General features: G+C 53.9%; 1 protein-coding gene across 5 annotated transcripts; it reads right to left on the reverse strand.

Annotated features, from left to right (window-relative positions):
- Positions 1-248: 248 nt before the first annotated feature.
- Positions 249-26,857, reverse strand: ZNF512B (zinc finger protein 512B). 5 transcript variants are annotated; one of them, XM_077786996.2, is made up of 17 exons: positions 26,729-26,857; positions 22,496-22,618; positions 21,436-21,515; positions 20,605-20,733; positions 20,070-20,242; positions 19,652-19,905; positions 18,821-18,892; positions 17,101-17,235; positions 15,659-15,783; positions 13,161-13,253; positions 12,289-12,387; positions 11,407-11,577; positions 10,525-10,716; positions 4,146-4,247; positions 3,088-3,150; positions 1,070-1,168; positions 249-704 (listed from the first exon to the last, which is right to left on the reverse strand). In XM_077786996.2, the coding sequence occupies exons 2-17, from the start codon at positions 22,614-22,616 to the stop codon at positions 411-413; spliced, it is 2,202 nt and encodes a 733-aa protein (XP_077643122.2). In that variant the 5' UTR covers positions 22,617-22,618; positions 26,729-26,857; the 3' UTR covers positions 249-410. The 5 variants fall into 5 exon arrangements, with proteins under 5 accessions (XP_077643122.2, XP_021382974.3, XP_021382975.3 ...); XM_021527299.3 differs by having other exon boundaries at positions 11,290-11,577; XM_021527300.3 differs by lacking the exon at positions 26,729-26,857 and adding an exon at positions 26,484-26,604 and having other exon boundaries at positions 11,290-11,577.
- Between the last annotated feature and the right edge of the window lie 310 nt (positions 26,858-27,167).

The raw sequence follows: 27,167 nt of genomic DNA on the forward strand, positions 1-27,167 counted from the left end.
GCTGGGAGGCTGCTGGACAGCACGGGAGGGTCCCTGCCCATGGGACCCCGCTGCTATTGCACTTCTCTTTCGCTCAAGCGTCACCAGGTTGGCGCAGGGGAGGGGAACCACGGGCCGGGGGAGGCAGCAGGGTCCCACCGAGGGCTATGTACATGGGCAGGGGGTGGAGAACGTTCCAGCTTCCTTGATCCTGTTTGTTTTCCAGTGTGAAACAAGGTCCGTGATTTGTTTAAAGTGGTTAACTGGTATTTTCTTTTTTTTTTTTTTCCTTTCTTTTTGTAAAAAGAGGGTGAGAGGAGGGTGGGGCAAGAGGAGGTGGGATGGGGAGGAGGGGACATAAAACTGGGAGAGACCCCCACCCTGTTACCCTGGGCTGTAAACGAATCCTCGGAGACGAGTCTCTGAGCTGCTCATTTCTCGGGCATCTTGCTGGCTCCTCCCTTCCGCTGGCTCGGGGGCTTGAGGGCGACCTCATCCCTCTCGGGGCTACCCTGGGAGCCTTCCCAGTGCTCGAGGGTTTTCTTGTGATTAGTCTTTGCTGCCACGCTCTCTCTGCCCTTCGGGGACATTTCCGGAGACCTCTCCTTGGGTTTTCTCCCCCTTTTCTTCCCGTTTGTGCTTTTCTTTTTCTCCTCTTTGTTGGAAGAAAGCTGTTCCCTGTTTTTCTTTTTCCGGCTGGTCTCTGAGGAGGTTCGGAACCAGTTCTGTGTCCATGGGGTGACACGGGGATTAGTGACAGCCCTGGGGGCAGGCACTGGCACCGGTACCAGCACCAGAACACGCAACCCGAGCCTGGCCCACCCCTCATCCCGCTGGCATCACCTCTCTGAGGTCAAACTGCTCAGTGCTGAGCTGCTGCAATGAGCCTGGGGGTGTCAGGGACACCAAGGGGGATATGGAAGAACCCGCCAGGCTGACTGGGAGCTGTTAGTCAGCTCTGCTCTTAACAGACATGGATGGATGGATGGATGGATCATGGATAGATGGATGGATGGATGGATGGGGACAGCCCAAGGATGCGTGTGTTGGAGCAGGGACTAGCCCAGCCCAGCTCCAGCTGTTTCCTTACCTCCGAGTGAGCCTTGATGATGTGGTACTTGACGCCACTCTCTGAGCTGAACTCCTTCTGGCACAGGAGGCAGCGGTACTTGCCCACTGAGTGGTCCCCCTGCAAGACACAGCAGCTCCTGCAGAGCCCAAAGTGCCCCAAGGGGTGGCCCTGACCCTCCCATGATCTCAAAGTGACACAAAATAAACAGTCATGTCTGAGCCACCAGATCTCTGCCAGCCTCGGTGCTGGGCCAGGAGCTCACAGCCACATCCTCTTTCTGAGTTTCAGTCCACGCCACTCGTGCTGCTGCCTGTGTGTCCCCAGCATCAGGTGATGGAGCCATCGCCCCGTGTCCTCGCTATCAGCAGATCTGTGATCCCCTGGGACTGAGCCACCATCAGATTTATGTCCAACACTCACCTAATTTTCCTGTTACATTGTCAAAGAGCCAGGGTGAGTGCTGGATTCCTGTCACCAGCACCTTGGTGGGATGACAGATCTCCTGGCTCTGCTGCAGGTCACAGCATGTGGGAGATAATGTGCTCTCTATTGACGAGGGGGTTATGGATGGGCCCCTCTGGGCCATATATTTCCTCCCTGGGAATTTCTCCATTGCTGTAAATCTTGAGTTAGACAGGTCTCTCATTTCGGGAGAGGACAGGCCTGGTTTCAGGAATCCTTGTGCAAATTCATCCTGGTGCATCAATCCCCACTGAGGATGGGAGCCTTGCTAAAGCTCTAGGTATTGCAACCAGTTCTGCAGGATTTTACAGTGGGAATCACAGACCAGTTCTGGAGGGGCTGTGATTTATTTATGCTAAATTTGTTGGCACATATATTGAAAGTAAATCCTTTCCCCTAAGGGGAAGAATCCTGCTGATGGCAGTGTGGGGGTTGCAGAGCATTGCTGACTCCCAGTACCTGGCCCCAGCTGTGCCAGATCCAGAGGGTGCAGCTCTGTTGTTCGTGGAAACGTTCATGCAGATCCTGGCTGCTTCCTGTGCATGGAACCAACCAGAAACCAGCTCCATTTCCTGTCAGAGAAGGAGCTGTCCTAGTCTCCTGTGTTTGCTCTTTTATCCTGCATAAATCCAGCTTCTCCTGCCGGATCTCTGCAGCCCATTTTCTAAATGATCTCATTAAGGGCTGATGTTCCAGCTAGCGCTGAAGGAGTGCAGGAGTTGGTGTTTTTAATAACCACAGGGTATGTATTGGAGCTGCCTCCTGGAAGCTCCATTCAATGGAAGCTGCAGCTGGAAATGTTTCAGGGTATAAAGCTTTAGCAGCTCTTACTTGGTTCCAAATTGAGGGACCTACACGGAGCTCCTGATCCCTCCCCTGGGGCAGCTGCAGGGCACTGGAGCTCAGGGCTGCTCCATCCATCCAGTGGCAGGGCACTGGTCTCTGCACTCTTCCAGACTCAGCTTATCCCAGGAGGCACTACACCAGCATCCCTCCAGCTGGGTTCCAGAGGGACTGAAGGGCTGCCCAAATAAGACTCCTGATTCCCACCTGCCTCAGGAAATGCTCTGTTTCCAGTACCCAGCTCCTTGGCTCTGAGCTGCTGTGGCTGATGTGTGGCTGTGTGACATGCTGGCCATGCTGCTTAGCCAAGGGCTTGTGAATGATCTGGGGGCTGCAGGGACCAGCTGGACAGGGGCTGCTGTGGGACAAGAGGACATGAGGCAGGAGGACTTAGACACTGCTGTGGGTCTAAGTGTGTCTGGAGCTCCCTGTGACACTTTGTGTGTCAGAGGTCTGGGCTTGGGTGAGAAGCCTGTGTTGTGGGACCTTTTCTCTATAACTGGAATAGCAGCTACATTCCCCTCCAACCCATCTACTCAGCTTGAGCCTCTCTGCCTCCATCTGCCCCGTGACAAATCAGGAGCAGCACTGCCAGCCAGACCTCCAGCAGCCACCATCCTTTAACCTGTGCCATTGTCCCTTGCCTTGTTCCTTCCAAACCAGCTGAGGGGGAAGAGAAAACTCAACACCAAAGCCACCTCTGAGAAAAGGGTGTAAAAGGCAGGACCTACCTTGTTGCAGTTGGCCAGGTGAGCTTTCAGCCCCGAGACACTGGAGTAAATGGCTTCACAGCACTGCAGGAAAAAACAAAGCAGGGTTAGACATGATCCCCCTCATCCCCTGCCTTCCTCTGAGCTGTGGCCAGGAGCCTGCTGAGCCAGCACGGCCACGGGCCCAGGCTGAGCAGTGTGAGGTTAATGCTCTGCGAGGCGCCGAGGGCTCTGGTCACACGTTTCCCATTAGTGCTAATGGGAGTCATGTGGCCACATCCCTCTACAACGGGCTGAAAAACGTCTCCCCTAAACGTCTCCGTGGAAAACCTACATTTGTGAGCTGTCGGGAGGTCCTGCTGGGCTACAGGAGCTCTTGGAACCACAGCAGAGGCTTAATGGAGAGGAGAAATCACCCAGGCAGCAGCATGACCAGTTTCTGAGCAACATCTTTTCCAAGTGCCTGTGTATGACATTAATTAGCCAGCCCGGCTCCCCTGGCCTTGTGGGAACTGCCTCCTTCAGAACTCCCATTAGCAAGGCTTTGTTTGGGACGATAAATCCAGGCTCAGCACCGGGGTGGGGTTCACCTCTCTGTCAGCTCGGGCCAAGGCTGTGTTTCACAGCGAGATGAGACACACGCACCATGCCCTGAGGTCTGTGCTTGTCACAGGGCTTTAAAAAGCTTGGCTTAAATCGATCTTCACTTAACTTTGGGAAAAGCAGGTTCTCTGCATCAAAAGGCTGCGCAGGATGTGCAGCCTGCATCCTGCCAGGATCTTGGGAGCTTCCCAAAGGCATCTCCAGAGCTCAAACTGGGCGATGCTGCACTGTCAGCCCAAGGGTGGCCCTGTCCCCAGGCCTGGTGGCTTGTGCAGACAAGGAGGATCACAAAGGTGGAACATGCTTTAACCAGACACAGTAACAAGCTCAGGGAAAGGAGGTGAAACGAGTGTCTGAGCATCACTGTGATCAGAGGCCCAATAAGAACCATTTTTTGTGGGTTTCTGCCCCAAAAACTCCCTCTTCCTCCTGCAGATGGAGACCAGCCAGCCCACGAAAGAACAGACAATCCTTACGTTGTTAGGACAGTTGATGCGGCCCTTCTCCTTCACCTCGTTCTTCCAGTTTTCCAACAGCCTGGGATTGAGCTTTGGAAGGCCTGGCCGGGTGTAATTGAGCTGTGAACAATAGCAGTTGATTAGCAGAGCTGCACACCCCAGCCCCATCCACAGTCCTGCCTCTTCACATGGGTCTTGCCCTGCTCGGAAGTGAACAGGAGCTGAAAACTACTTGGGAGGCTTCCCCCAGAGCTGCCATTCCACCCCTGGCACCACAGAGCGGGGAGGTGGCTCTGCCCACTGCCCGAGGAGAGGAGAGGAGAGGAGAGGAGAGGAGAGGAGAGGAGAGGAGAGGAGAGGAGAGGAGAGGAGAGGATCCTGCTTCCCAGGTCCATGCCTACAGGGCCAGGACTGGACTTGGCCTTTTCGGTGCATGGTGTCAGCACAGCCCTTCTGCCGTGTTTTATAACCAGGGGAATAAACAACCCTGCACACTGGGCAGAGGGGCCAGGAGCCTCCATGGCTGCCTTCCATGGATGAATGGGCACAACCCGTTAAACAATGAAAGGCTCTTGTGTCTCTGCCTCTCCTTCTGGCAGGGCTGCTCCTTCCAAGTGCTTTTAATTAGCACTTTATTAGCGACTTTGAGGGCTAGCATAGCAGGCTGGCCTTCCCAACTCCAGTTATGCCTGTTCAGCACAAGCCAAGGCAGCTGTGGCAGCTCCAGGTGTCTCTGGGCCTCCCAGCCACTGTGCCTGGCCCTACCTGCAGGGTTGGTCCCGGCCTGGCACTGAGGCACTGTGCCAAGGTCTGCAGGGGACACCAGGCTGCAAAACCACACCAGCACAACTCCCAGCCCAGCCTGCTGAGCTCTGCTAGAGCCACTGGATGTTATTTTGGTTCCAAGCCCAAAACCTTCCAAGTGGGAGCAATGCTGGGTGAGCCCACAGATGAAACGGTGCAGGTGTGGGTACCTGAGCATGTGCCACTCTCCATGGGCACCTCAGATGCAACTGCATCCCTGCATCCATGCTGGATGGAGAGGATGAACAGCCACAAGGCACTTGCAGAGGTGCAAACCCAGGCCAAACATTTCCCGAGGTCCCAAAGCTGGTGGTTTGGAGGCAGAAGGAAGCTGGCTGCATTTCTTTTCCAGCTGTGACTTCTCCTGAACATGCTGATAAAGCTGCAAATCTGCATTTGGCCAGCTCACCCCAGCTGTTCCCAAACCTCCCTACAAAGGGAAACTCGGGATGGTGAAGGCTCAGATGCCAGCCCCTCCTTTCCGCTCAAGTTGAAGTGATCCATGTGCCCCTGCAGCCTTCCCCTTGGCACGTGGCAGGGCACGGCTGGGTCAGGGAGCACTGGGCTCCATGTGAGGGGCAGGGGCACAGGGCCTTGCGAAACAGCGCTGTGAGCACTGGTAAGGACGGATGTGGATGTGGAAAACTCCCCTGAGCCCCAGTGCTGCAATTCTGTCGTGCTTTGCGGCTGGGGGAGATGCCAGCAGAGCTCTTTGAAGCTCTGGGATGGTGCATCTACCAAGCGCTTGGTCCCCAGCCCAGGGAAGGCAATGCCACCTCCAGGGGAGAACACAGGAGTCCCTTTTTACCATTGATACTGAGAGCCAGGATGCCAAACAGCCTCCATAATTAAAACCCAATCAATCCCATGAATGAGCAAACATTAATGGTAACCGCACACAGCTCCAGCAACAACCTCTCCCTCCGCGTGTCCCCGGGGAGGAGGCGAGGGGGGATGTTCAGAGATGTGGACTCGGCTGCTCTGCTTTCCCACTCCAGAGAAAAATCCCTCCCTGCCCTCCTCCAACAGTCCTGCACAATAACATGCAAATCCCATGTCTTCCCAGGGCGCTGCGGTTCTGGGAATGTCAAAGTCATCTTTATGTCTCTGTTAAGAGGGAGCCCCAGGCATGGAATATCTTATATTTTTTTTTCTTTTCCATTTATTTTCCTCAAACAGCCTGTAAGTGAAAATTTTCATGGCCAAATCATTAAATGACTACAACTGGTTTTGGCTACAGCCCATCTCTTCTGAACAGTCGAAGGATGCTGGGCTGGGAAGGTTTGTTTCCTTTGACTGACGGTTTTATTTAATTAACTTTCATATTTCAATGCTCTCTGCTCCCTAGACAGCTCTCCCCTTCCCCAAAATTTATCACAGTAAATGAGAACCATGCGGGGTGCCTCAGCTGACAGGCGCTCCTGAAACCTCACCAGGTCCCCAGCACAAGGTACAGTTCTCCCTTCATCCTGTGGAAGTTGTGGATGATACCGTGAAGGCAAAATGCACCCGGGGTGCTGGGCAGCAGCCAAGTCCCACTGGAGGGTCTGCTGAGCAAGGGGAGGAAGGATGGACTCAGCCCCACAGCTGGAGCTGGGCTCTGGTTTGGCCCACAGTGCCATGAGTCTGCAGGGCTCAGCCTGGCTCCTGCCTGCATCGCAGGGCCATTGTTTTGGGGGACAAACCCAAGCCAGCCTCTTCTGCTCTGGAATTTATCCTGGTTCCAGTATAAAACCTCAAGCCTGGAGATGACTTTTCCCCTTTAGCTTTATGACTGGCCTATGGCTGCCCCTTGCTCCAGATCCCTGGCACCCCACGGCACCAGGCTCCACAGGGATGTGCAGACTCCATGGCTGCCCCTACTGACACCGAGACCCCGAGTTATGGGGAGGCAAATGGAGTGTCCATGTATCCCACAGTGGAGCTCTGAATCCCTCCCTGTGTGGCACAGCTCCTGCCTGGGATGCAGGAGCCCATCACAACCTCCAGCACTTTGAAGCAAGGAACCCCACCTCAAGCTCTACCAAGAAAGCATCACACTCTGAAACAGCAGAATATCCACAGCCTGTTCTCCCCTTCTGCCTCTCAGATGCCTCTTCCCTATGCTCAAGGAGGCTGATTCTCATCCCCCACTACATCCCAGAGCCCACTGCCATGAGCTGGGAACCTGCAGCCTCAAGGCTGCTCATGGGCAGGCGACAGCCCCAGCAAAGGCCAGAGGAGGGTCGGCATCAACTTCACAGAGCTTCTGCAGAGGGGATTTTTCCCAGAAAAGCAGCAGGGGTGTGCCCTTCCCCATCTGACATCCCCAGCAAGCGGCTGTTGTGAAACACCCCATCTGTTTCAGCTTATCTGGAGGCAAATAAAGATCGGAGCGAGAAAATAAGACTCCAGTGTATATTTAGAAATGCTGGATTTGGTTAGCAGAGACTGAAGGCAGCGCAGGGCCTGGGATCGAGCAGCAATCGTTTATTCTGATGCCATTGCTTTGGTGTGAAGGAATCCATTCTCCCGGGGAAAGGCGAACGCATCCCACCACAGGCCACCAACGGGATCCAAACCCAGCATCCCTCTCCGGCTGGGACCGGCTGCCACGTGGCCACAGAGCAGGGGCTGCAGTGGGGCTGTTCCTGCTGTGAGGCTGAGAACCCCTGTGTCCCATCAGCTTGTGCCTTCCCCTAGGAAAAGGTTTTGCTGCCTGGAAAAGGGATGGAGAGGGGCGGCTTTCTTCATCAGCTTCCTTGAAATCAACACTCACTGCTGGGACCATGGAGGGGAACTGGAGAGTTCAGGGATGGAGCTTGTCCTGTGTTGCAGCAAGTTTGGGTGTGTCCATCCACCTTGGCTACAGACCTGAGCTGGGAAGCATCAGTCCCTCTGGAATCCTGGAAATCCCTAGGGCTTGCTGAAAAGGTGAAGGAGCAGCTGCAATCTGCTGCTGATCCCTGACATCCCACTTCTCTCCCAGTACAGGGTCTGCAGGCCCAGCAGAGTACTCCCAGTGCCTGGGCATGACTCGGGGAAGAAAAAGAGGTGGTGGTGTTGTGTCTTTTCTGTGAATTCCATCAGTTCCCACCAGCCCCAGTGCCCTGGCCAAGGTGAACTGGTGTTTATCTTCCTGCTGCTCCAGCGGCTCTGGGCTGTCAGTTCCCTCAGGGAGGGCCACCACACGTGCTCAGCAGGGAGGTGGCACGGGGACATGGGGACACTGCTGGCTGCTCTGAGCCTCCCATGTGGCACAAGCCTGTCCCACAGGCAGTTCTGTTTCGGGGCCGTAATGAGGTCAGATTGGGCACTTGCTGAGAGGTTTCTTTCTACACCCTGAACTAAACCAACTTGTAAAGGCACAGCAGTCCTTAGCAATGCAAATCATGGCTGAGCAGAGCAGCTCAGAGCGTGCTGAAGTCAGCAAGCTCCCACCAGCCTGCCTGGGCAGAACTTGCCTCCCACCTCCTCCCAGCATCGCTCATCAAGATAAAATGTCATAGACTGAACAGATTATAAAGTGTTGTCAAGGGAACGTGACAGTCACTGCAAGACGTACCCACAGGCACACGCAGGGCTATGTACGGATTCACCCACTACACTGACTTCCTCCAAAATCCATGTGGGATTTCATGCAGGGCCTGAGGTCTCTTGATCCTCCAACTCAGGAGCCTTGTTTTGCCATCTGGGAGCTGATCCAATTCCCCCTTTTCCCATCTTTAATGCAAAACTGCTTCTGCCAGCCTCACAGCAATTCTTTGCTTTTTAGCACTGAGATGGGGCTCAGTTAAACTTAAACAATCAGACTCTGAACACAAGAAATGTCTCATTAAAAAAGCCCACCAGCACTTCATGGAGCAATTATGGCAGTGCTGAGACCTTTAGGATGCCTCTGTCAGCCTGAGCATGTGCCCCTGGTCCAGGCCTGGGGTCCTGGCTGCTCCCTCAATTCAAACAGAAAATACCCAAAGTCATGAATAAAGGGAACAATTCCAAGTGGAAAGAGAAGAATGCAAGAGCTGAGACAGGAGAGGGGAAAAAAGAGCAGCACATCTCTTCTCCCACAGCATCTGAAATGAAACAGCTACTTTGGGCTTGTTTTTTTAAAGTTATTAATGTATTGCAGCTGAAGTAATCTGGAAATCAACAATGGCAATACCAAGCACTGGGAAAATAAAATGTTTGCAAGCAATTCTGGCCTGAAATGCCCAGCTCTGTCCCAAGGTAGATAGCAGTGCTGCAGCTGGATCCCCTTCTGTGCCAGTGCCTCACTGGAATGCCAAGAGGGGTAAAGAAATTGCTGGTTTGTTTCTGTGCTGGTTTTCCAGCTGTCCACCACATGCAGACCAGAGCTGAGCCAGGCTTAGCTTCTCTGGGTCTCTGCAGGACCATGGTGGCACTTCTGCTGAGCACACACAGGTGCCAGGACAGCATGGGTCAGCCTGTGGGAGCAGGAAGGCAATTTGGTGCAAGCTCTGCTGTCCTGCCACCCCTTTTCCTGGGGTGACCACCATCACTTCTCCAAGCTGGCTCTGAGACTGGGGCTGTTCTCATGGCTTGGAGTAGGTCCTCTGGGCTGGGATTGTTCACAGTCTCCTGATGCCCTCTGATACTCACTTCCATCTTTGCAATGTGCCCAATATCTTGCCAGGGTGAATTTCAGAGCACTGGACAAGAGATGCCCAACTCTTCAGAGCAGGGAATAGGCCTGGCACCTAACTGCAGAGTCACCTGCTCAGGAAACAGGCTGCACCTCATGCAGAGACTCTGCATTGAGTCCTGGCAAACAAAAAGAACTCCTATTCCCTCTCTTTTTTCCCCTTTACACTGAAAAGGTTTATAATTTACTGCGGCTCCATTCCTTTTACAGACCAGAAGGAGCATACCTGGAGGGAATTTTAGCTTTAGTACACCCCCAGGAATAATCACGTCCTCCCACAGGCAGAAGGGAGGTTTGGTTTAATGTGTACTCGCTCCAGCCTTTGGGGCCCTGTGCAAACCCCACAGCATTGAGCCACGAGTCCACTGCTGCTGGAGCTTGGGGGGTTCAGTCCTGTCTCCTCTCACTGCCTTCCTCTGCTCCCAGCAGCACTGCTCTGGGATGCTGCAGGCCTTTAACCTCCAGGAAAGCATCTCCCAGAAGTTAAGGAAGAGACGTGGATGGGAGGAATTTCTGCCTGGGGCGTCTTTGCTCTCTGACAGAACAAGGGAGATGGTTTCAAATCCGATCTGCTCTCTTCATGTGTTCCTCTTGGCTGCCAGCCTCTACTTCCCTGCTCAGCATGGACCAGAAATGACCTCCCAACCCCAATACTCTCGGGGCCAGACCTTGATCTCTTCACAGTGCACCACCTCTTCCTCCAAAGGGCACAGCTGCCTGCTGCTGGGAGCCTCCAGGCCACAGCAGCTCAGCCTGTGCTGGGTGGGCTCTTCAGCAATAAATCTGCCATCACAGCTAATAATTTAAGGCACAGCAAGTGAGACATGTGAGCCCTCAACCAGCTGGGGCCAGGCTGGAATCTCCGTGTACAGCTGGAGCCAGGCTAGAATCCTTGGGTCTCCATGTACAGTTAGTGCAAAACCAAAAGGAGAACTAAAGGCTGCTCACCCGCTTTGTTTCAGGCACCAGGTCATCCTTCATCCTCCGTTTGGTCCAATCCCTGGCCAGCTCGTCCTCTGCTATCTCCTGGAGGTGGAAGACGGCCACTTGGGCCGACGTCCGACGGATGCGGCCGCTTGGGGTCCGCTCAAAATCTTCTATGGGACCAGGCTCCGGCTTCACCTCTGGCTCCTCCGGAGGCTGCAAGAGAGACAGAGTCACGGAGGGCATGACAAGAGAACAAGTGAGCTCTCCAGGCCCAGGATGGGGATGCTGGCATTTGGGCTGTGTGTTTCCAGAGCTGCTTTGTGCCTCTGCGCTGGAGCATGGGAGCAAGGGGAGCACCCGCCTCCCTCAGCCCAGTAGCAGCCATAGTCTGTGTCCCTCTGTGCTCCCACGTGGATACATGTCTCCAGTTATTAGATTTAGGGAGTGATTAGCGTTGGATGCACTGTCAGTAGGGATCAACAGAACAGAAAGGGATGCTCCCCAGGGATAGATCCTGCCACCCCAGCACTGGCAAGCAGCTGGCACTTGAGAGGGAGCGGCCTGAGGTCTGTTTTTTTCTTCCTGCACAGCATGGATGCAGGGTGGGCTGGATTAAAGCCCTGTGGGCACTGGGGAAAGGGAATGCTGCTGACCACTCCCATAAACAGCATTTTTGGAGGGGTGGAGGAGGGTGTACCCTGTTCCCCCCAACACTGCATGGTACAACACACACGCACGGCGATTTGGGGGAGAAAACAACACCGGCCCGATGACGTCTGCACCTGCCTTGCCCGGCCCGGCCCTGCCCGGCTCTGTCCTGCCCACGGGCTCCGCAGCTCTGCAGTCCCCCCCGGGGGGGGATGGCCCCGCTCCTCGGGCTGCGGAGGCGTCCGGGGCGCTCACCGAGGCCGCGTGCTCTGACCGCACGTGATAGTCGTGGCCAGCCTTGGATTTGTACTTCTTGCCACAGTGTGGGCAGCTGAACACGGGCTTGTCGGCCTCGGCAAGCTGCTTGCCACACCGCTTCTGGTGGTACTGGTAGCCCATCAGGCTGGAGAAGTTGGCCACGCAACCCTACGGAGATGGGGAGAAAGGGAAGGGTTAAGGAGGGCTGGGGTTTCACGTGGCCACGTCAAAAAGGTTGGGGTGCCGTTTCTCCAGGGAGGAACATTCCCAAGGAGCCCACTCTGAAGAGCAGCTCTGCCAACCCATCCTGTCCAAGTGTTAGGGAATTTGACAGTTCCCAAAGAGCCAGGCGCAGACACAAGAGACAATGCCCTGGAGGAATGGGAGGAGCTGTCCCTGCCCCGGCACTCCCTGCCCCAACACACAGACAGAGCTCTCTGGACAGACACACAGCAGGCAGCGGGAGGGGAAAGCACTGGGGAGGTGCTGCCTGCACGGAGAGCAAAGCACCCGCGGGGCAAACCTCTGCCACACGCCTCCCTTACCTGTTCGTGACTTGTCTGCAACCCGCTTGGCTCTGGTTTTGGTGTGGTTTGGTTTGGTTTTATGCTGTGCCCAGGGCAGGCTGTGCTCCTTCCTGAGCTCAGGAGGCAGAACCTGCCCTCCAGTGCTCCTCAGTCTGCCCTGTGCCCACCCTCCTGCAGGGCTGTCCTGTTGCTGGAGTGCACAGAGCCACTGGGACAGGGATTGGGATGGCTGAGCTAAGGTGGAAATGTTGAGCACATGCCAAGGGATGCCTGGAGAGTACATGTCCCCTTCTACATGGGACTCACTCCTTCCACTTTTTCACAGAACGAGAAACAAGAATTGTTCTCGTACCTCATTGGGGCATTTCAGTTTTCCCATCTGCTTTAGCACTTTCCTCAGCCTTTCCCGCTCTTCCTGTTCACCAAGTCCAGCGGTTTCCACAGGAACAGGCTGGAAATAAGGAAGTAACAGAAGCGACAGAGTCAACCATTTACTCATGTCCTCTGTGCCAGGAGTGGATGGTAAAGCCCTGCCTTGCAGGGAGCTGCCCTGGGCTGGAGGGAACCTCTCATTTGGAGAGCTGGATCTCTCACTGCTTTGTTGGTATGTGCTGGATCTGCTCATGCCTTTCTTGTGATTACACCCAAAAGGCCAGCTGAGAAACCCAGGAACAGTTCTGAAGAGCAGGAGATTAAGGCACAGGTAAAAGACAAGTCACAACTGGTAAGCATGGGACACATAGAAATGTAGTTATGCCTTGCTCTGGTATCTCAGAGATGTACAAAATTTATTCATGATAAATTTTTTGGCTGCTTCTCCCATGTACGTTGGAGAGCTAAAGACCAGATTTTGAGATTCGTGCAAGGCAGAACCCATCAGTCCCAGATTTGCAGGCACAGTTTTGGAGGCAGAGCTTTGCCACTCAAAATCCACCTCACCATACTCACCAGATCTTCCCCATGTTGGGATCTGAAACCCTGTTTTATTTTTTCAGTCCTCTGCTCTACTTATCAGTGTCAACATGAGCCTAACTCACTGCCTGAGGAGGAAATGTTTTCCTTGGCAGGAAGGGGAAGGCCACCATCCAGGCTGAGCAGTGTGTGAAATGCTCCAAAGGTGGATCCCTGCTTTACGAAGATCATGGAGAGGGGACTTTTGATGGATGGCTTTCTCACCTGCATGGAGAAAGGAGGCACAAGACGAGCACAGCCCCGCTCCCTTACCTTGCTGACGTGTTCAGCCATGGTGTGGTAATTCAGCCCAGCTTTGGACTTGAACTGCTTTTTGCAGTGCTGACACTTCAAGGCATCCTGCAGCTGAAGGAATTAAAGGCAAGTCACCAGACAGGCCACATCCTTCTATGGGCTGCTGCTGCTGGTCAATAACCCCTGAGTGGCTGTTGCTGCAGCAGTACCCAGTGGTGGGACCCAGCAGGCAACACAGCACCCCTGTTTCCCTTCCCAGGCCCTGCCTGCAGCTCAGAGCTTTCTCTCTGTTCTCTCTGGATATCGTTATCAAACCCACATGCCCCAATTTTTGGAAAACATTCCATTTTTTATTTAGATTTAAGGCCTCACTGAAACATCTGGATCTGGTGTCTTACTCTTCCTGTAAAAGGGTTAGAGAGAGAAAAAGCTTTGATCTACCAATGCCAGTGGACTGTGCTCTGCAGTCTTGTTAAGTAAGACAGATGCTGGTGTACAGTGCAATTTCTGGGTGCCTGGGTTGTGTGAAGTTAAGGACACAATCACAGGAGGATATTTTCTATCTCTCATTGCCCTGCTGTTTGACCCATCTTGGCCTCCTGAGCATGTGGGGAGATGCATGAACTGCACACCCTGAGGTATAAGGGTCACTTGCACAGTGGGTGAACATATCTTGACTTTTGCTAAATTTACTGATTCAGGAGGTTCATGCTCTGGGCACCAAGAGACTGAGTATCTCCACAGGGAGCCAATGCCGGGCCAGCTGTGGTCATTTCTGCTTCTCCTGACAGATGATTGAAGGGAGTGTGGTGAAGGTGAAGTAAGACTGAACTAAAAGCTGGAGAGGCAATGAAGATGGATCTGCAAATCTCTCCTCATTATGGAACTCTGGGAAAATGAAGAATAGACTCATTGCAGTCAGTTGGGAGTGACTCATGGTACCTGCACTCCCATCGGTCAATCTTGTCCCAGACCCAAGCACTTCATCCTAACAAGGTAGATGCTAACAGCTCTTTCACTCATTAGATGCCACTAGCAGCTAACTTGGGATTTACTCCTCTGGTGAACAGTTAAAAACATACCATGTCCACATTCCAACAATCCCTCCCCCCTGGGATACCAGGAGGATATAACTGCCCTTGCCTCTTTTAGGCCCAAGCATGTTGCAACCCTCTCCCATCCCTTATTTCCTTTCCAAAACCAAAGGAAACAAGTCACTAAGCAGACTGCTTAGTGCAGACTGCTCCTTTTTTTTTAGTAAGAGTTTTGGGAGCCTGCACATCCTTTCCCATTGTCCAGCTAAGGAATATATCAGTCATTAAAAAGAGAGGGTGCCTCAACCCAGGCTGGCTCTGATAGGGATCCCACATGGCTGTAGCAGCAGGGTCTCACTAAGGCTGTGGCACAGGTTCATTTCAGAGATGGAATGCTGAGAACTGGACCTCTGGTCACACACCTGGAACACAGGGACTGTCCTGCCTTGGTTTCCATGAAGCACCCCAGCTCCCAGAGCAGCACAGCCAGCTCTGGCAATGGCTCTCCCTCTCAGGAAGTGTGACAGAACACCCACTCCAAGGGCTGGAGCCCGAAATCTTCAGCTGAATATAGGGCTGGCATATTTCCAGCAGGGAAGACACCGCTGACTGCTCCAGCAGAGCCCTGCTCAGCAGGTCATCTGGCTGTGCAGCCTGCACAGAGCCAGCCTGGCTTGGGAGATGCTCCAAAGTAGAGGAAATATGACCAGTTATGGCCAGGATCCCCACTCCACTGAGGCCAGGAGGATATCAGAGGTGGCAGGATTCTGCCCAGCGTTGCTGTAGTATGGGGTTTGGGAGGGAGAGCAGCCTCCCACTGCTGTATAAACAGCAAGGCGATGGCTTGGGAGGCACTTACAGCAAATGAATGTGGAATCAAAGCCCAGCCACATATTTTCAAAGCAGGAGGCATCGATCCCACGTTGGCTTTCTGTGGTGATGGCTCCGCCAGGTGACGGATGAAGATGTAATCCTGTGCTCTGATGGATGGTGGTGTGGCACAGAGACAATTTTTCACTGCACCATTACTGATCTCCTGCATCCTGACAGTCTGCCTGAGCACATCCAGGCTCAGAATTTGCCTGAGACACGCTCTCAGGCAACCAGTTTACCTGGTCTGATACAAGGCACAGCACAGAGTGAAACCCCACAGCCAGGGCTCCAGAGGAGGCCAGATTAGAGACAACTCCAACAATCTCTCCAGCCTCAAAACTATTTGTTTAGCTACTAGAAATACCCAACTCTGTTGAGACACTGGGACAAGGGGCCCAGATCACAAAGGGATTTAGAATTGCTGAGAATTAGTGTCCAAATCCCTCTGGGTCAATGCAAGCCAGCCAGCAAGCTGAGATGACCAACCAGTGTTCTATCAAACACAGGCCAGAAAGGTTGTAGGAGAACCATTGCACATTTATGAGAGGCACACATACATCCATTCCCCAAAAAAATCCATGTGTTTGACTGAATAAAGCAAGGTCTTACTTTCTGGCAGACATCCATGTGTTTTTTTAGTCCCACAATAGTTTTCCTAGTTATAACACTGCAGGTTGGACAGGAAACTTCCCCCTTCTCGCTGATCTCCCGCTGCCACTGGTCCTCAGGGTTTGCTGGTGAGGGAGAGAAGAGAGGTGTTATCCAACCTGCCTTGGCTGCTTGATTTGGTAAGTTGTAAAGCAGTGAAGTGGGAAAGTTCCTGATATTAAAAAAAAAAGAGATACACTCTCCCAGGCAAAGCCAAAACTGGACATGAACCATGCAGCTCTCCCTGTCCCACTCTCCTGCAGCTGCCCAAGTAAACTGGGTCACTGGGTCAATTTTATGTGGAGTTACCAGACCTGGTGACCTGGGGAAAAACCTAGGTCTTTCCAACCACTTTGATATCCTGCACACTGGGAGTTATAAAAAGATGATGATGCCCCCAGCCACCTGACCCTGCCCTGCTTGGAATAACCTCCCCCTGCCTAATGAAACAATTAGCGGGAGTGAAACAAAGGTAAGTGTCTCAGCTCCATCCGGACGTGTGCCTGGAAAGCCTCTCTGGCAATCCTCTTCCCGACAGACTCGGAGGAAACTGGGGGACTGCTGGCTTCCAGGCATCTGTTTATTTGAATGGCTGTGACTGGCCTTTAAAAAGCCCAAAATAAGAGATATGTGGGGCCAAAAGCAGCTCCCAGGCCCAGAGTTCACGCCGTGTTCTCAGCAGAGCAGTGCTGGCCTTCCAGCAAGGGAAACCCGGGCTGAATAAAATCCGCCAAGTCTGTTTATTTGGATGCTCTTGCATGGCTGTGAGATCAGAGAGTGGTTTATTTGAATTTGAAAGCAGTGCAAGGCACTGCAGCTGTGTTTATCTTGCACATCCTGCGTTCCTCCTGCTGTCAGAGCTCTCAGGGAAAGCAAGCAACCTGTGCTGGGTGTAGGCTGCACCTCGAGGCTCAGGGAAGGCGTAATTATGCCCAGAGTTATGCATGGGTGTCATTCATGGGAATGATGTTAGAAAAATGCCACCATCACGTGGGTCACATGCTGACTCACAGTGAAGCCAGGTGGAACTTGGCATTCAACTCTCAGCACTTTCATCACATTGACCTGGCAGTGAACTGAAGGTAAGGTGCCCCTCAGGATGGCAGTTGTGGCAGCACCAACATTTTTCCAGCAGTGGCTGTTTCCACATCTGTGTTATATCTCAAAAGGGCAGGAGCTGTGTGCTCCTACCTCTGACTTTGTGCTGCTTCTCCTGACAAATCTGCCAGAAAACTCACCCAGCAAACAACCTGCTCTGCCAAGAGGGGTGTGGGGACCATGAGCTGCAGGTGAAGGGGATGGAGGCATGAAGGTAAAGACCATTCAGGCCTGGGGTAGTGCACAGAAAAGGAACTGCACTGCACATAGAGCTGCTGCCTGTGCTTTGCCCCCACCAGCCTCACCTGTTGGTGGATGCACAGACGTTTCCTTCTTCACACCAACTCCTGGAGGTTTCTTTTTCAGCTCCTCCATGTTGGCATTTCCCTCCAGCTTCTTGGCTCGATGAGCTTTTGCTTTGTCCTCTGCTTTGACAAGACCTGTAAAGAAAGAGGATTTACATTCACTACTTGCTTTAATGCCTTCAGAGCAACTCACATTTAACAGGTAAAAAAATCTCCCTCTATGCCAGGGACATTGAGCTGGCTGCATGTCTGCCAAGGCTGTACATGCAGGCTCAGGTTCATAATTATGACAAGCAATATTCTATCAGCTTGTGGTGTTTTACAAACAGCATCATTTTCCCCAACACATGTTTATGAACTATGGAAACTCCATGGCAAAGTGAGGTAGGATGCCTCCAGCCAAGCAGACAGGCTGGGGAGAAGGGAATAGGGTGTTTTGCAAGAAACTGAAAGAGGGAATTGGAACAGCAAGTTCAGTGTGTAAAAGGGATGTTCCTGCTGACATTCCAGCACTGGAAAGGCTGTTTAACTCCCCTGCAGCCCCAAATCCATGTGCAGCTCAGCCCTGTGCCTGCGCTTCCACAGAAGATGCCGGAGGCAGTGAGGTGACTACCAGGGTCAGATCCACATTCCGCTAAACCTGGGGGTTGTGACTCTTGCAAACCCAGGATCTGAATGGTGACAGCACCCCATGATGTGCTGGGGCACCCTCATTTTTGGGCAGTGACTGCCACATGGAACTTGGGGAGCGTAAGCAAACATCTGCCCCATCTTCACCTTCCATCAGAGGTAGTGGGTCATGGGGACACCTTGTTCTCCAGGAACCCACAGCAGACCATTCAGTCTCCAGCAGCTCCTCTGTGGGGAAGATAAGAGAAACAAGCCCAGACTTCCCAGGAGCCAGAGGAAAGGAAATCACAGAGACCATATCCAGCCTGCTCGTCAGTGTTCAATTCCTTCAAAGCCATTAGTGCGTCTCCCTCGAGTGCCTCATACTGGAAGGTGCTGCCTCCTGCAGTGCCTGGAAATGTGCTTCCTATTTCTCTGGCTGAACGTATCTCCTAGTCAGCCTGAATCCAGTTGCTCTCATTCGAGGAATGCTCCAGGATTCCCCCCTCCTTCTTAGCCCATTTGGGTGTATTTATGGAGCATGACCAAAGTCCCACTTGTTCTTGCTTTGTCAGGCTGCAGCAGCCAATTCCTGGGCCTCCTCTCAGCAAACATCCCAGCAACATGTCTCCTCTCCCTTGGATTCATTCTCCTGAATGTGGGCGACCAGCCCTGGAGATGGAGTCTGAGGGATGGGTGCGTCATGAGCCCTTCTACACAGCAGAGTTCCTTCCCAATGCCACTGGAAATGCTGTGACACCCCAGCATGGTGGGATGGTGATGAGATGATGTTTCTCATATCTCGCTGGAGTCAGCAGGTCATTACTCTTGTGTTACAGATGAACATACCCGGATCCTTTTCCTCCCTTCCCTCATTCCACAGCATCAGGCTCCAGAACACAGCAGACAGGGTTGTTATCAGTCCCAGCTCTGCTACAGCTTTTCACTCCCTTTATGATTCTCTCATGGTAAAAGGTGCCAGCTACTCCAGTGTGAGATCCTTGGGCTTTGTCTGGCTCCACCACAGGGAGGGATCTTGGGGAAGGGATTTCCCTGCAATGCCCCAGGGAGAAGGTAAAACCTACAGCTGGCCAGAGTTGTCCTGTATTACCTTTCAGTCCAAATGTCCCCGAGATGGATGGCTGCTCCCCTGTAAACTTCTTAGGAGTTTTCTGTTTCCTTCCTGACTCAAAAGAGAGAAACAGAGAGAAAGATTTGGTCAAATAACTGTACTGCCAGGGGGATTCATCAATCCTGGGGCATGGGGTGGCCACACACTCCATGTTAGGAGTGGGTCAAAGGCTGTCAAATGAAGCACCCACCCACTAAACACTAACAGACTGCTGCTTCCCACTCCACAAAATCAGGATAAATCTGTTATTCAGGATTAATTCAATGAGTGAAAGTGGTGGCTCTATCTAGTGCAAAACTAAGCAGCTCCCACATGTGGCTATGGTGATTTGCTTTCGTCTTGCAAGCAGTGGAAACCATGACGGGGACAACCACTGCCCTACACCAGCTCAGCAGTGGCCATGGACAGATGGAGACTCCTCACCCTGTCCCAATCCTTCAGGAAGATGGGATTGCCAGAACCATCCTGGTTTAACACACTCATAGAGGACAGACAGGCTGACACAGCAGCTTGCTGTGCTGCCAGGAATTCAACCCATTTCCAATCCTACCATAGGATTGTTAAGGTTGGAAAGATCTCTAAGACCATCAAATCCAACCATCACATAGGTCCTTTAGAAATATTTCCACCACAGCTACAATGGGTTTTTAACTCCCAGTGAAACTGGAGGGCAGGAAAAGTTATCAAGGTCTGGAAACAAGGCTTGGCTATCCCTTGGATTCAGGGACACTCTCAGCAGTGCTGGCCGCAGCAGAGCCCCTTCCTGCGGGACACCTTCTGAACCAGCGTAGCCCTGGGCTCTAATCTTACTGTGCTTCATCCTCTCGGGGTCTTCCTCCTGCAGCGAGGCCTGGCTGCCCCGCTGCTGCCCGACGTCCTTGCCACTCGAGGATTTGGCCGTGGGGGTGGCAGCTGCCATGGCCTCGGCCGCTGCGATCTGGAACTCCTTGCTCTCCCGGCTCTCCGCCAGGCACTCGCCATTCTCCGCGTGCTCCTGGGCCACGGCTTTTTCCGTCTTTGCCTGTTTGGGATGGATGGTGGGGCAAGCTGAACTCTCAGCAGGTCTAGGGCAAAGCACAGAGGGCTTGTTTAAAGAGGGCTTGTTAGACAAGTGTCCTGACACCTCTCCCCCCTCGCCAGCCCAGGTTGTAGGAATGGAGGCAGGCATGTTCCCCTTCTCCCACCCATCCCTGTGCCACTGCCATACAGCCCAGCCACAGCCTGGTACCTTTTCTTTCCACTGCTCTTCCCAATGGCCTTGGGCACTTTGTTTTCTGCTTTGCTGGTTGGCACTGGCCGGTCTAAGTGATTCCAGAGCCGATGCTTTTCCAGCTGGGTTTTGGAGGTGAAGGCAGCTTCGCAGTATGAGCATGAGTACGTCAGCTTCTCCGAGATAGCACCCTGAGTGGAGCAGGGAGAGGCAGGTGAGCACAGATGTTAGATGTTAGATCACAAAAGAGAAGCTTTTTCTGACACAAAGAATGAACACAAATCATGTGTAATACCCTTCTGCCCTTCCAAATGGTTATGCAAAGTCCATGATCCCCCTGGGCCAGACCTCACACTGAGCTGCAGAGATCTCAGTCCCTCTCACACACACACACACCTCACAAACTGCTCCTGGCCCATCTCTGCCCTCCCCATTTCCTCATTTTAACCTGATGTTTTTCCTGGTGTTTAAGGCCTGAGAGCACCTTTACCCTGCAGATGGCAATAGAAGAACCAGCCACTGGAAAGGACAGACAGCTCTCCAGTTTTCTTACCCCTTGGCAGCGCTGATAATGATACTTCAAGCCATAAATGCTGGGGAACTCCAGCCAGCAGCCTGAATTGGGACATTTCACCCTAGAGTGGGCTTTGAATTCGTCCTTCCACTGGTTCATCAGGGGGAGCTGGGAACAGAAGAAACAAGAGATAGCTGAGTGAAGTGCACCCTGTGTCTGGGTGTGTGCTGATGTATCCCAAGAGAGCTGGGAGGGCACATGGGACCTCTGATCATTCCTGTTCATCTCTTCCACCACCAGTCATGAAGTGAACCCCAGCAATGTGTTTCAGTGTATCAGTGCTCACTCCAGTGAGAGCTGCTGGGATGCTGCAGGCTCCATAGGCTAATGATTCCTGCTGAGGCTTTACCTTGCCGTGCTTCCCAGAGCACATGCACACTCCCTACCAGGCTGGGGAATAAATCAGGCCTGAAGTCACCTGGCTGATTTAATCACCCCACATTTCATCTAGTCCATAAATCACCCCATGCCCCTGCTCTCATGACAAACTGCTCCATGTGTTGTCCATGGTACCAGGCAAGAATTAAACTGCACAACTCTACAGGGAATAAATCACCCCCTTGCCATTGCTGCCGGTTCATTAGCTAAGCCTGACATGGCTGTGACAGGATCCAGTCATCTGGACATGGCCCTGGGAAAGCAAAGCTGGAAAGGGGTACAGTTCCTTAACCAGGGTTTTGGAAGATAATGGATAACCACAGGGAAGGCAGGTTTAACCCTGGAAAGGAGCTGGCTGGAGTGCACAGTGCAGGACACATCAGACAGAGTGAAGCAGCGAGGACTCAGGGACTGGAGTGTGTGGGGTCTTACAGGGATATCTTTCAGTGCTTGGTTCTCAGCCTTGGGTCTTCCTTTCTTCCTGCCTTCAGTTTTGTCACTGGTTGCATTTCCTGCAAACAGACACAGCACACATCACCAGCCGTGCCGGAGGAGCTGCTGTCCCAGTAATTCTGCTGCCTGCCTTGCACCTTCAGCTCAAGACTGGCCATTCTCTGTCCTATCAAGGATGGAGATGCCCCTCTGGAAGGCAATGCCAGCTCCCCTGCAAACGAGGTGCTGATAAGACATGACACAGGGAAAAACGGTCTCCTGAACACAGGCGTGTTCATACTGCGGACAGCTGGAGTTCATTCCCTTTAGCAATAAGCTATGCTCCTCTGTTTGCAATTATGGCTTTAATCCCCTCAAGGTAACAGTGGCATCTGGGAAACATTTAGGGCACACGCATTTCCCCACAAAGCCACTGATTTTGGAAGCCCCGTCTGAGCTACATCGCTGGGGTCCAACCCACTCCAGGGGTGCAGGCACCCCTCGGCATCCAGAGCTGCCCTTACCAAGCTAAAGGCAGTGGGACCCTCGCTCATAGAGGGGATCTGCCCAGCATAAACAGACAGGAGGAAAAATCTCCTTGGGCCTGGAGATTCCTGGATAGAGAAATCAGCCATCCATCAGCGTGACAGCCCTTAGTGTGAGGGTCCCCTGGGGCTTGTACGCTAGCAAGCCTCCACCCCGGGGGCCGCGACACGGGAGGCAGCAGATGGCCTGAACTCATTTAAGCCTTTCCATCCTTTGATGTAACACTTAGCTACCAACACGATAAATAGGCAGCGAGACACCCATCTCGTTAAGCCAGACACATGCCTCTCTGAAGGGAGAGACCATCTCCATCCCTCCCCTCCTGCTCCCAGCAACCAGCTCGCAGAGCTGGGGCTTTTTGGCCAGCACAGCTCTCACTGGTGAGTTGAAGTGAGGAGCAGAGACACATCAAGACCCAGGCCACTTGTTTTGGCAGCCACCCCCCAACTCCTGCCTCTAGGCTCATCCCCTCCACCCCATCTTCCTCCACTGAAAGGACAAATCAGCTCCTTACCCAGCTTGGGCAGCTCTGCCGGTGGGTTTATCCTTGTCTCCGTCCTGCTTTCTTTGCTGGCAGTGGGTTTGTTAGAGCCTGCAGTTTTCCTTCCACCTTTGCAGGTATAGGAATCCGCCATCTCTGAAAGAAGCAGGGGAGGTGTTAAAATTCACTCCTCAGAGCTGGGAACAACACATGGTGGAAGCAAGGAGAGCTGCTGGAGAGGGAGGGAAATGAGAAAACCATCATGCAGCTTCAAGATTCCCACAAAGAGAAGAAACGGGACGTGCTTCCGAGTATTTGTTCTACAGTTGAGGAACGCCACAGACATGGCTGGAAAGCTGCTTTCATTACAGCCTGGCTTCCCCTTCACATACAATGGCAAAGACTTTATTAAAAATTATGGGCTGACTTTGCCCAGAGAAGTAGTGAATAAATGGCTTTTCCTCTTCGTTTATTTCTCTGCTTTCGTCTAAGACACCAAAAGCAAAAAAAAAAAAAAAAAGTGAGTTTTAATGAACAGATGTAATGATAAATTTCCAATTTTCCTTATTAATGGGAAACTGTTATAAACTGAGAATTGTTAATGTTATCTGAATTTTCCGTATTAATAATTCAATTTGGCTTCTCTATAAATAATGAATGTCAGGAATTATTGCACAAGACCCACTCTCACTCCTGTTGGAAGTGGGTAGTAGGACACCCCTCCATTCAGCAGTGCCAAGAGGAAGCCCACGGCAAGACTGGCTCTGCCTCCAGCTTCAAGTTCCTTCTTCCCCTCCCGACAGCAGACGCAAAGGCACATCTGAGGATGGGGGCTGCTCTGGGAGATGCCATATATGGATTTGGGGAAAAGAAGTCCTCCATGCCTTCACAATGAGACCATCAGGCCCTTGGGAAGAGATTCCTTGGACCACCATGACCTTGATACCTTGGCTGGGACGGGATGCTGATGTTCACCCGGCGTTTTTTTAAAACACGGATTTGACTCATCACCTGCAACTCCTCCCACATGTTTAGCATCATTTAACTCGAAGGAGCTGATTCCCAAAAGCATCCACACTCATCCTGTCTGTCCTCATGCCCAGAGGATAGAGGAGCATCTCCTGTGTGGCCAGACTGCCAGCCATACCACCAACAAGGGTCCAGCAGTTCTTTCTGAGGTTTGCCCTGGGACTTTCAATGTAGGATCAGGGACTTTCCATGTGGGATGCAGCCCACATACTCCAAGAGCTGGCAAGAGCTTCCAGCATGTGCTTGGCTGGTGACACATATGTGGTTGTTTGCATGGGCACAAAGGTTAATCGGATCAAGTGAGAAATTCCAGCTTGGCAACTGGCTCTGTGGCATTTGGTGCTGAACATGGGGATCACTGATTCAACTAATTTGGGCTCTTTTGGTGGGAGAGCTGGGTAGGAGTTTGTAGCCTGCCTCACAGCAGCTCCTTTCTGGGGCAAGTACAGAGGGGTCCCTGTGGTTCCTTCCCAAATTGCTGCTCCACTCCCACCACAGCAGTGTGGGCACTGCTACTGTCCCCAGTCCTCCAGGGACAAATGTGCCAGTCCCTTGTTGTCGCTGTTGAGGCAGGACGGGAACAAAACCCATACCCTTCCTTCCTATGCTGCCTCCTGGCACCTCTGAGCAATCCTCACTCAAGCTGCTCAAGGGAAAAAGGGGAAAAAAAAGACTCACGAGAAACCCAGTGAAGTGAAAGCTGAAGACAACATTTCTGTACTTACAATGGGGCGAAAACTGAGGGGAAACCCACAGAACTGACACCTCTATCCAGCCAGGGCCAGTGCCAAAACGCAATGGGCGATGGAGCACAGAACCTGCTTGCCTGCCTCACTGGCCAGCTTGAGGTGACACGCAAAGAGTGACAGCCAGGACAGACCCTGTTGACATCTCTGGTGCTCACCTCCTGCACCTCATGACACTGCACACCACTGAGCATCCCCCCAACTCTCCCTTCCCCAAACATCCAAAGTGCCCAGCTCAGCCCTGCTCCAGCAGCTGGACACCTCTCATCCCCCTTAACACATCTGTCCCCTCAAAGGAATCCTCTCTGCCCAGCTCAAGTGGTTCTGAATCTTGTTTTTCCACACTAAATACTCCTTTGCATTTTCCCTATTATTTTTTTAACCAAATGAAAAATAAAAATCTCATAAACCTGTCAGCAAGAGCCAAAATTTGCTCCCTGGACACTGAAACAACCCCAGGGATCACAGAGGAATTGTCCTGGAAATACAGAGCAAAAATCAGACCATTGTGGGTTTTTTTGGTAATGTTCAAACTTCTCGCTCATTTTTGAGTAACACATACTGAAAACAGGCAACAGCCTGTGCTCTTCCACACTTTCCTTAAGGATTTGTTGAAAACTCTTTTGCAACTGGTAATGGGAAGAGAAGACATCCACGGGTTCTGGCCATGAGCCAGGGGTGGGATATGGTGTGGGAAGGCTGGGCCCAGTAGCTTCTTATGAGGTCTCCAGCTCTTTTTAGGTAACTTCTTAAAACTTTGTGGCAACATTTTTGAAACGTCTCACTCCAGCTCCAGGGCAAAAAAAGCTCCTGTGAACGCAGGCCAAGCTGGCACTGCTGGGAGCAAGGGTAAAGGAGGAAACTCATGGCTGAGGGAAAGGGGAAGTGACATTTGGGAATGGAAGGCACAGTTCCCAAGCCACTGGCAGCCTGGTGCAGCTAGTAACTGGGCATAGAATAGGAAAGGGGAAATAATTCCACGCAGAAATGCCTGTCCACTAATTTAGATCAGGCCTGAAGGAGCGTGTACATAGCCAGGGATGGCTGTGACCCTCCCACAACATCTTTATGGTTAACAAGGGAAAGGCACTGCAGATCATGACCCCAAGTTCTCCTGCCAGGATTCCCATCCTAGTCCCATCCCTATGGATGGACTTTGCTGCAAGACAACTGCCTGGTCACCTGTCAACCTGCTCCACCTATCATCAGTAATTTCCCAACAGCTCCAGAGGTACGGCATGCCAAAAGCCAAGGGACAAGCCAAATCCCAGGACAAGCCATGTGTCAGCAGAGATGCAAGGAGACCAGCAGAGATGATGGATGCCAAAGGGCACTGCCATCCCTGTTGCTGTCAGAGGAGCTGTGGTCGCTCCCATGAACTCCTGACAGAAGCGGAGATGCCGGGAAAAACTTGCAGGGAATAAAAACAAGGAAGCAGAGGGAAAGGCTTCCTCTGGAAGAATCGCCCTCGCTGGAGTTTCCCCGGGAGGGAAGCACGTGGCGAGCGAAGCCCTGCGAGCCGCTGCCTCCCTGGGCACGGCTGGCGGCCGGGCAGCCCCGGAGGGACACAGCACATCCTGCCGCTGTCACCCAAACCGAGTGCCACCCATCGAGGCTCTCCAGGAGGGAGAACCTCACCCGAGGCGCGCACACACCGCTCCTGCCGCACATGGCTCCGACCAGGCGCAGACGAGGCTCTCGAGGGTGTAAAGTTTGTGTTCGAGGCGCGTTATCCCGTGCCTGCCCGCTCTGTCCCCGGGCACTGACACGGAGGGAAAGGCGCCCCGCACATGCCTGGCGGACAATGATCCGCACCGAGCCGCGGGGACTGGGCTGCCCCTGTCCCGGGGGTCAGCGGGCGCGGGGAGCTCTGCCCGGTGCCGCTGTCACCTCCCGGGCGCGGGGAGCTCCGCCCGGCCCGGTGCCGCTGTCACCTCCCGAGCACGGGGACGTCTCTCCTGTCCCCTCCCGGCCCGGCCGTGCCGCCCGCGTCCCCTCGCTGCCCCTCCCCGCTGTCACCCCGCGGGCAGCGCCGCCCGGGCCTGTCACCCCGCGGGCCCGCTCCCCATCCCCGCGGGCCGGGCCCGGCAGGGAGGGGACGGAGGGCCCGGCCCGGCCGCGCTCCGGGAGGGGAAGAGCGAGCGGCAAAATGGCGACGCGGCGGCGGGCGGAGCGGAGCGGAGCGGAGCGGGGCGCGGGGGTCCCCGCCGCGGGGCCGGGCGGGCCGGGGGCCGCTCGCTGCTTACCTCGGCGGGCCGGGCCGCGGTGCGGGGCGCGCAGGGCCGGCAGCCCCCGGCCGGCCAGGCGGTGCCGCCCGCCGCCCCCGGGCCGCCGTGCGGGGCTCCCGGCGCGCCCACACCCGCGGCGGCGCCGCGCTCCGCTGCCGCGCTCCCGCCCGCCCCTCGCCGCCGCCGCCGCCGCCGCCGCCGCCGCGGCTCATGCGCGCTCCCCGCCCCGCCCGGCCCGGCCCGGCCCGCCCCGCGCCCCTCACCGCCGCCACCGGGCCGCTCCGGCCTCGCCTGGTTCCGGGACCGGCGCCGGGATCGGCACCGGGAGGACGGGCGGGGGCGCCGCCCCGGGAGGGCGGGACGGGGCAGCGGCCCCCGGGCCGGGCTGACCTGGGCAGGTGCGGCCGGAGCCCGGCTGCGCTGCGGGATGCGGGCAGGGTGCCGGGCTGCCCTGCCCTCCTCCAGGCTGCTCGGCCTCCATCGCACCCGCCGGGGTGCGGGCAGCGCGCCCTGCCCGCTGTCCTGCCCTCCGCGGTGTGCGCTGAGTGTCCTGCCTGTCATCTTCCCCTCCAGGGTGCCCTCGCTCTTGTCCTGCCCTCCAGGTCGTAGGCAGGATGCCTTTCCTTACCCTATGATGCAAGATGCAGACAAGGATGACCTGCTTGCCGTTCTGCCCGGCCCGTTATCCTTTCCTCCAGGGTC

Source organism: Lonchura striata, chromosome 20, assembly GCF_050655825.1.
Source record: "Lonchura striata isolate lonStrDom1 chromosome 20, ASM5065582v1, whole genome shotgun sequence".
Taxonomy (NCBI): domain Eukaryota; kingdom Metazoa; phylum Chordata; class Aves; order Passeriformes; family Estrildidae; genus Lonchura; species Lonchura striata.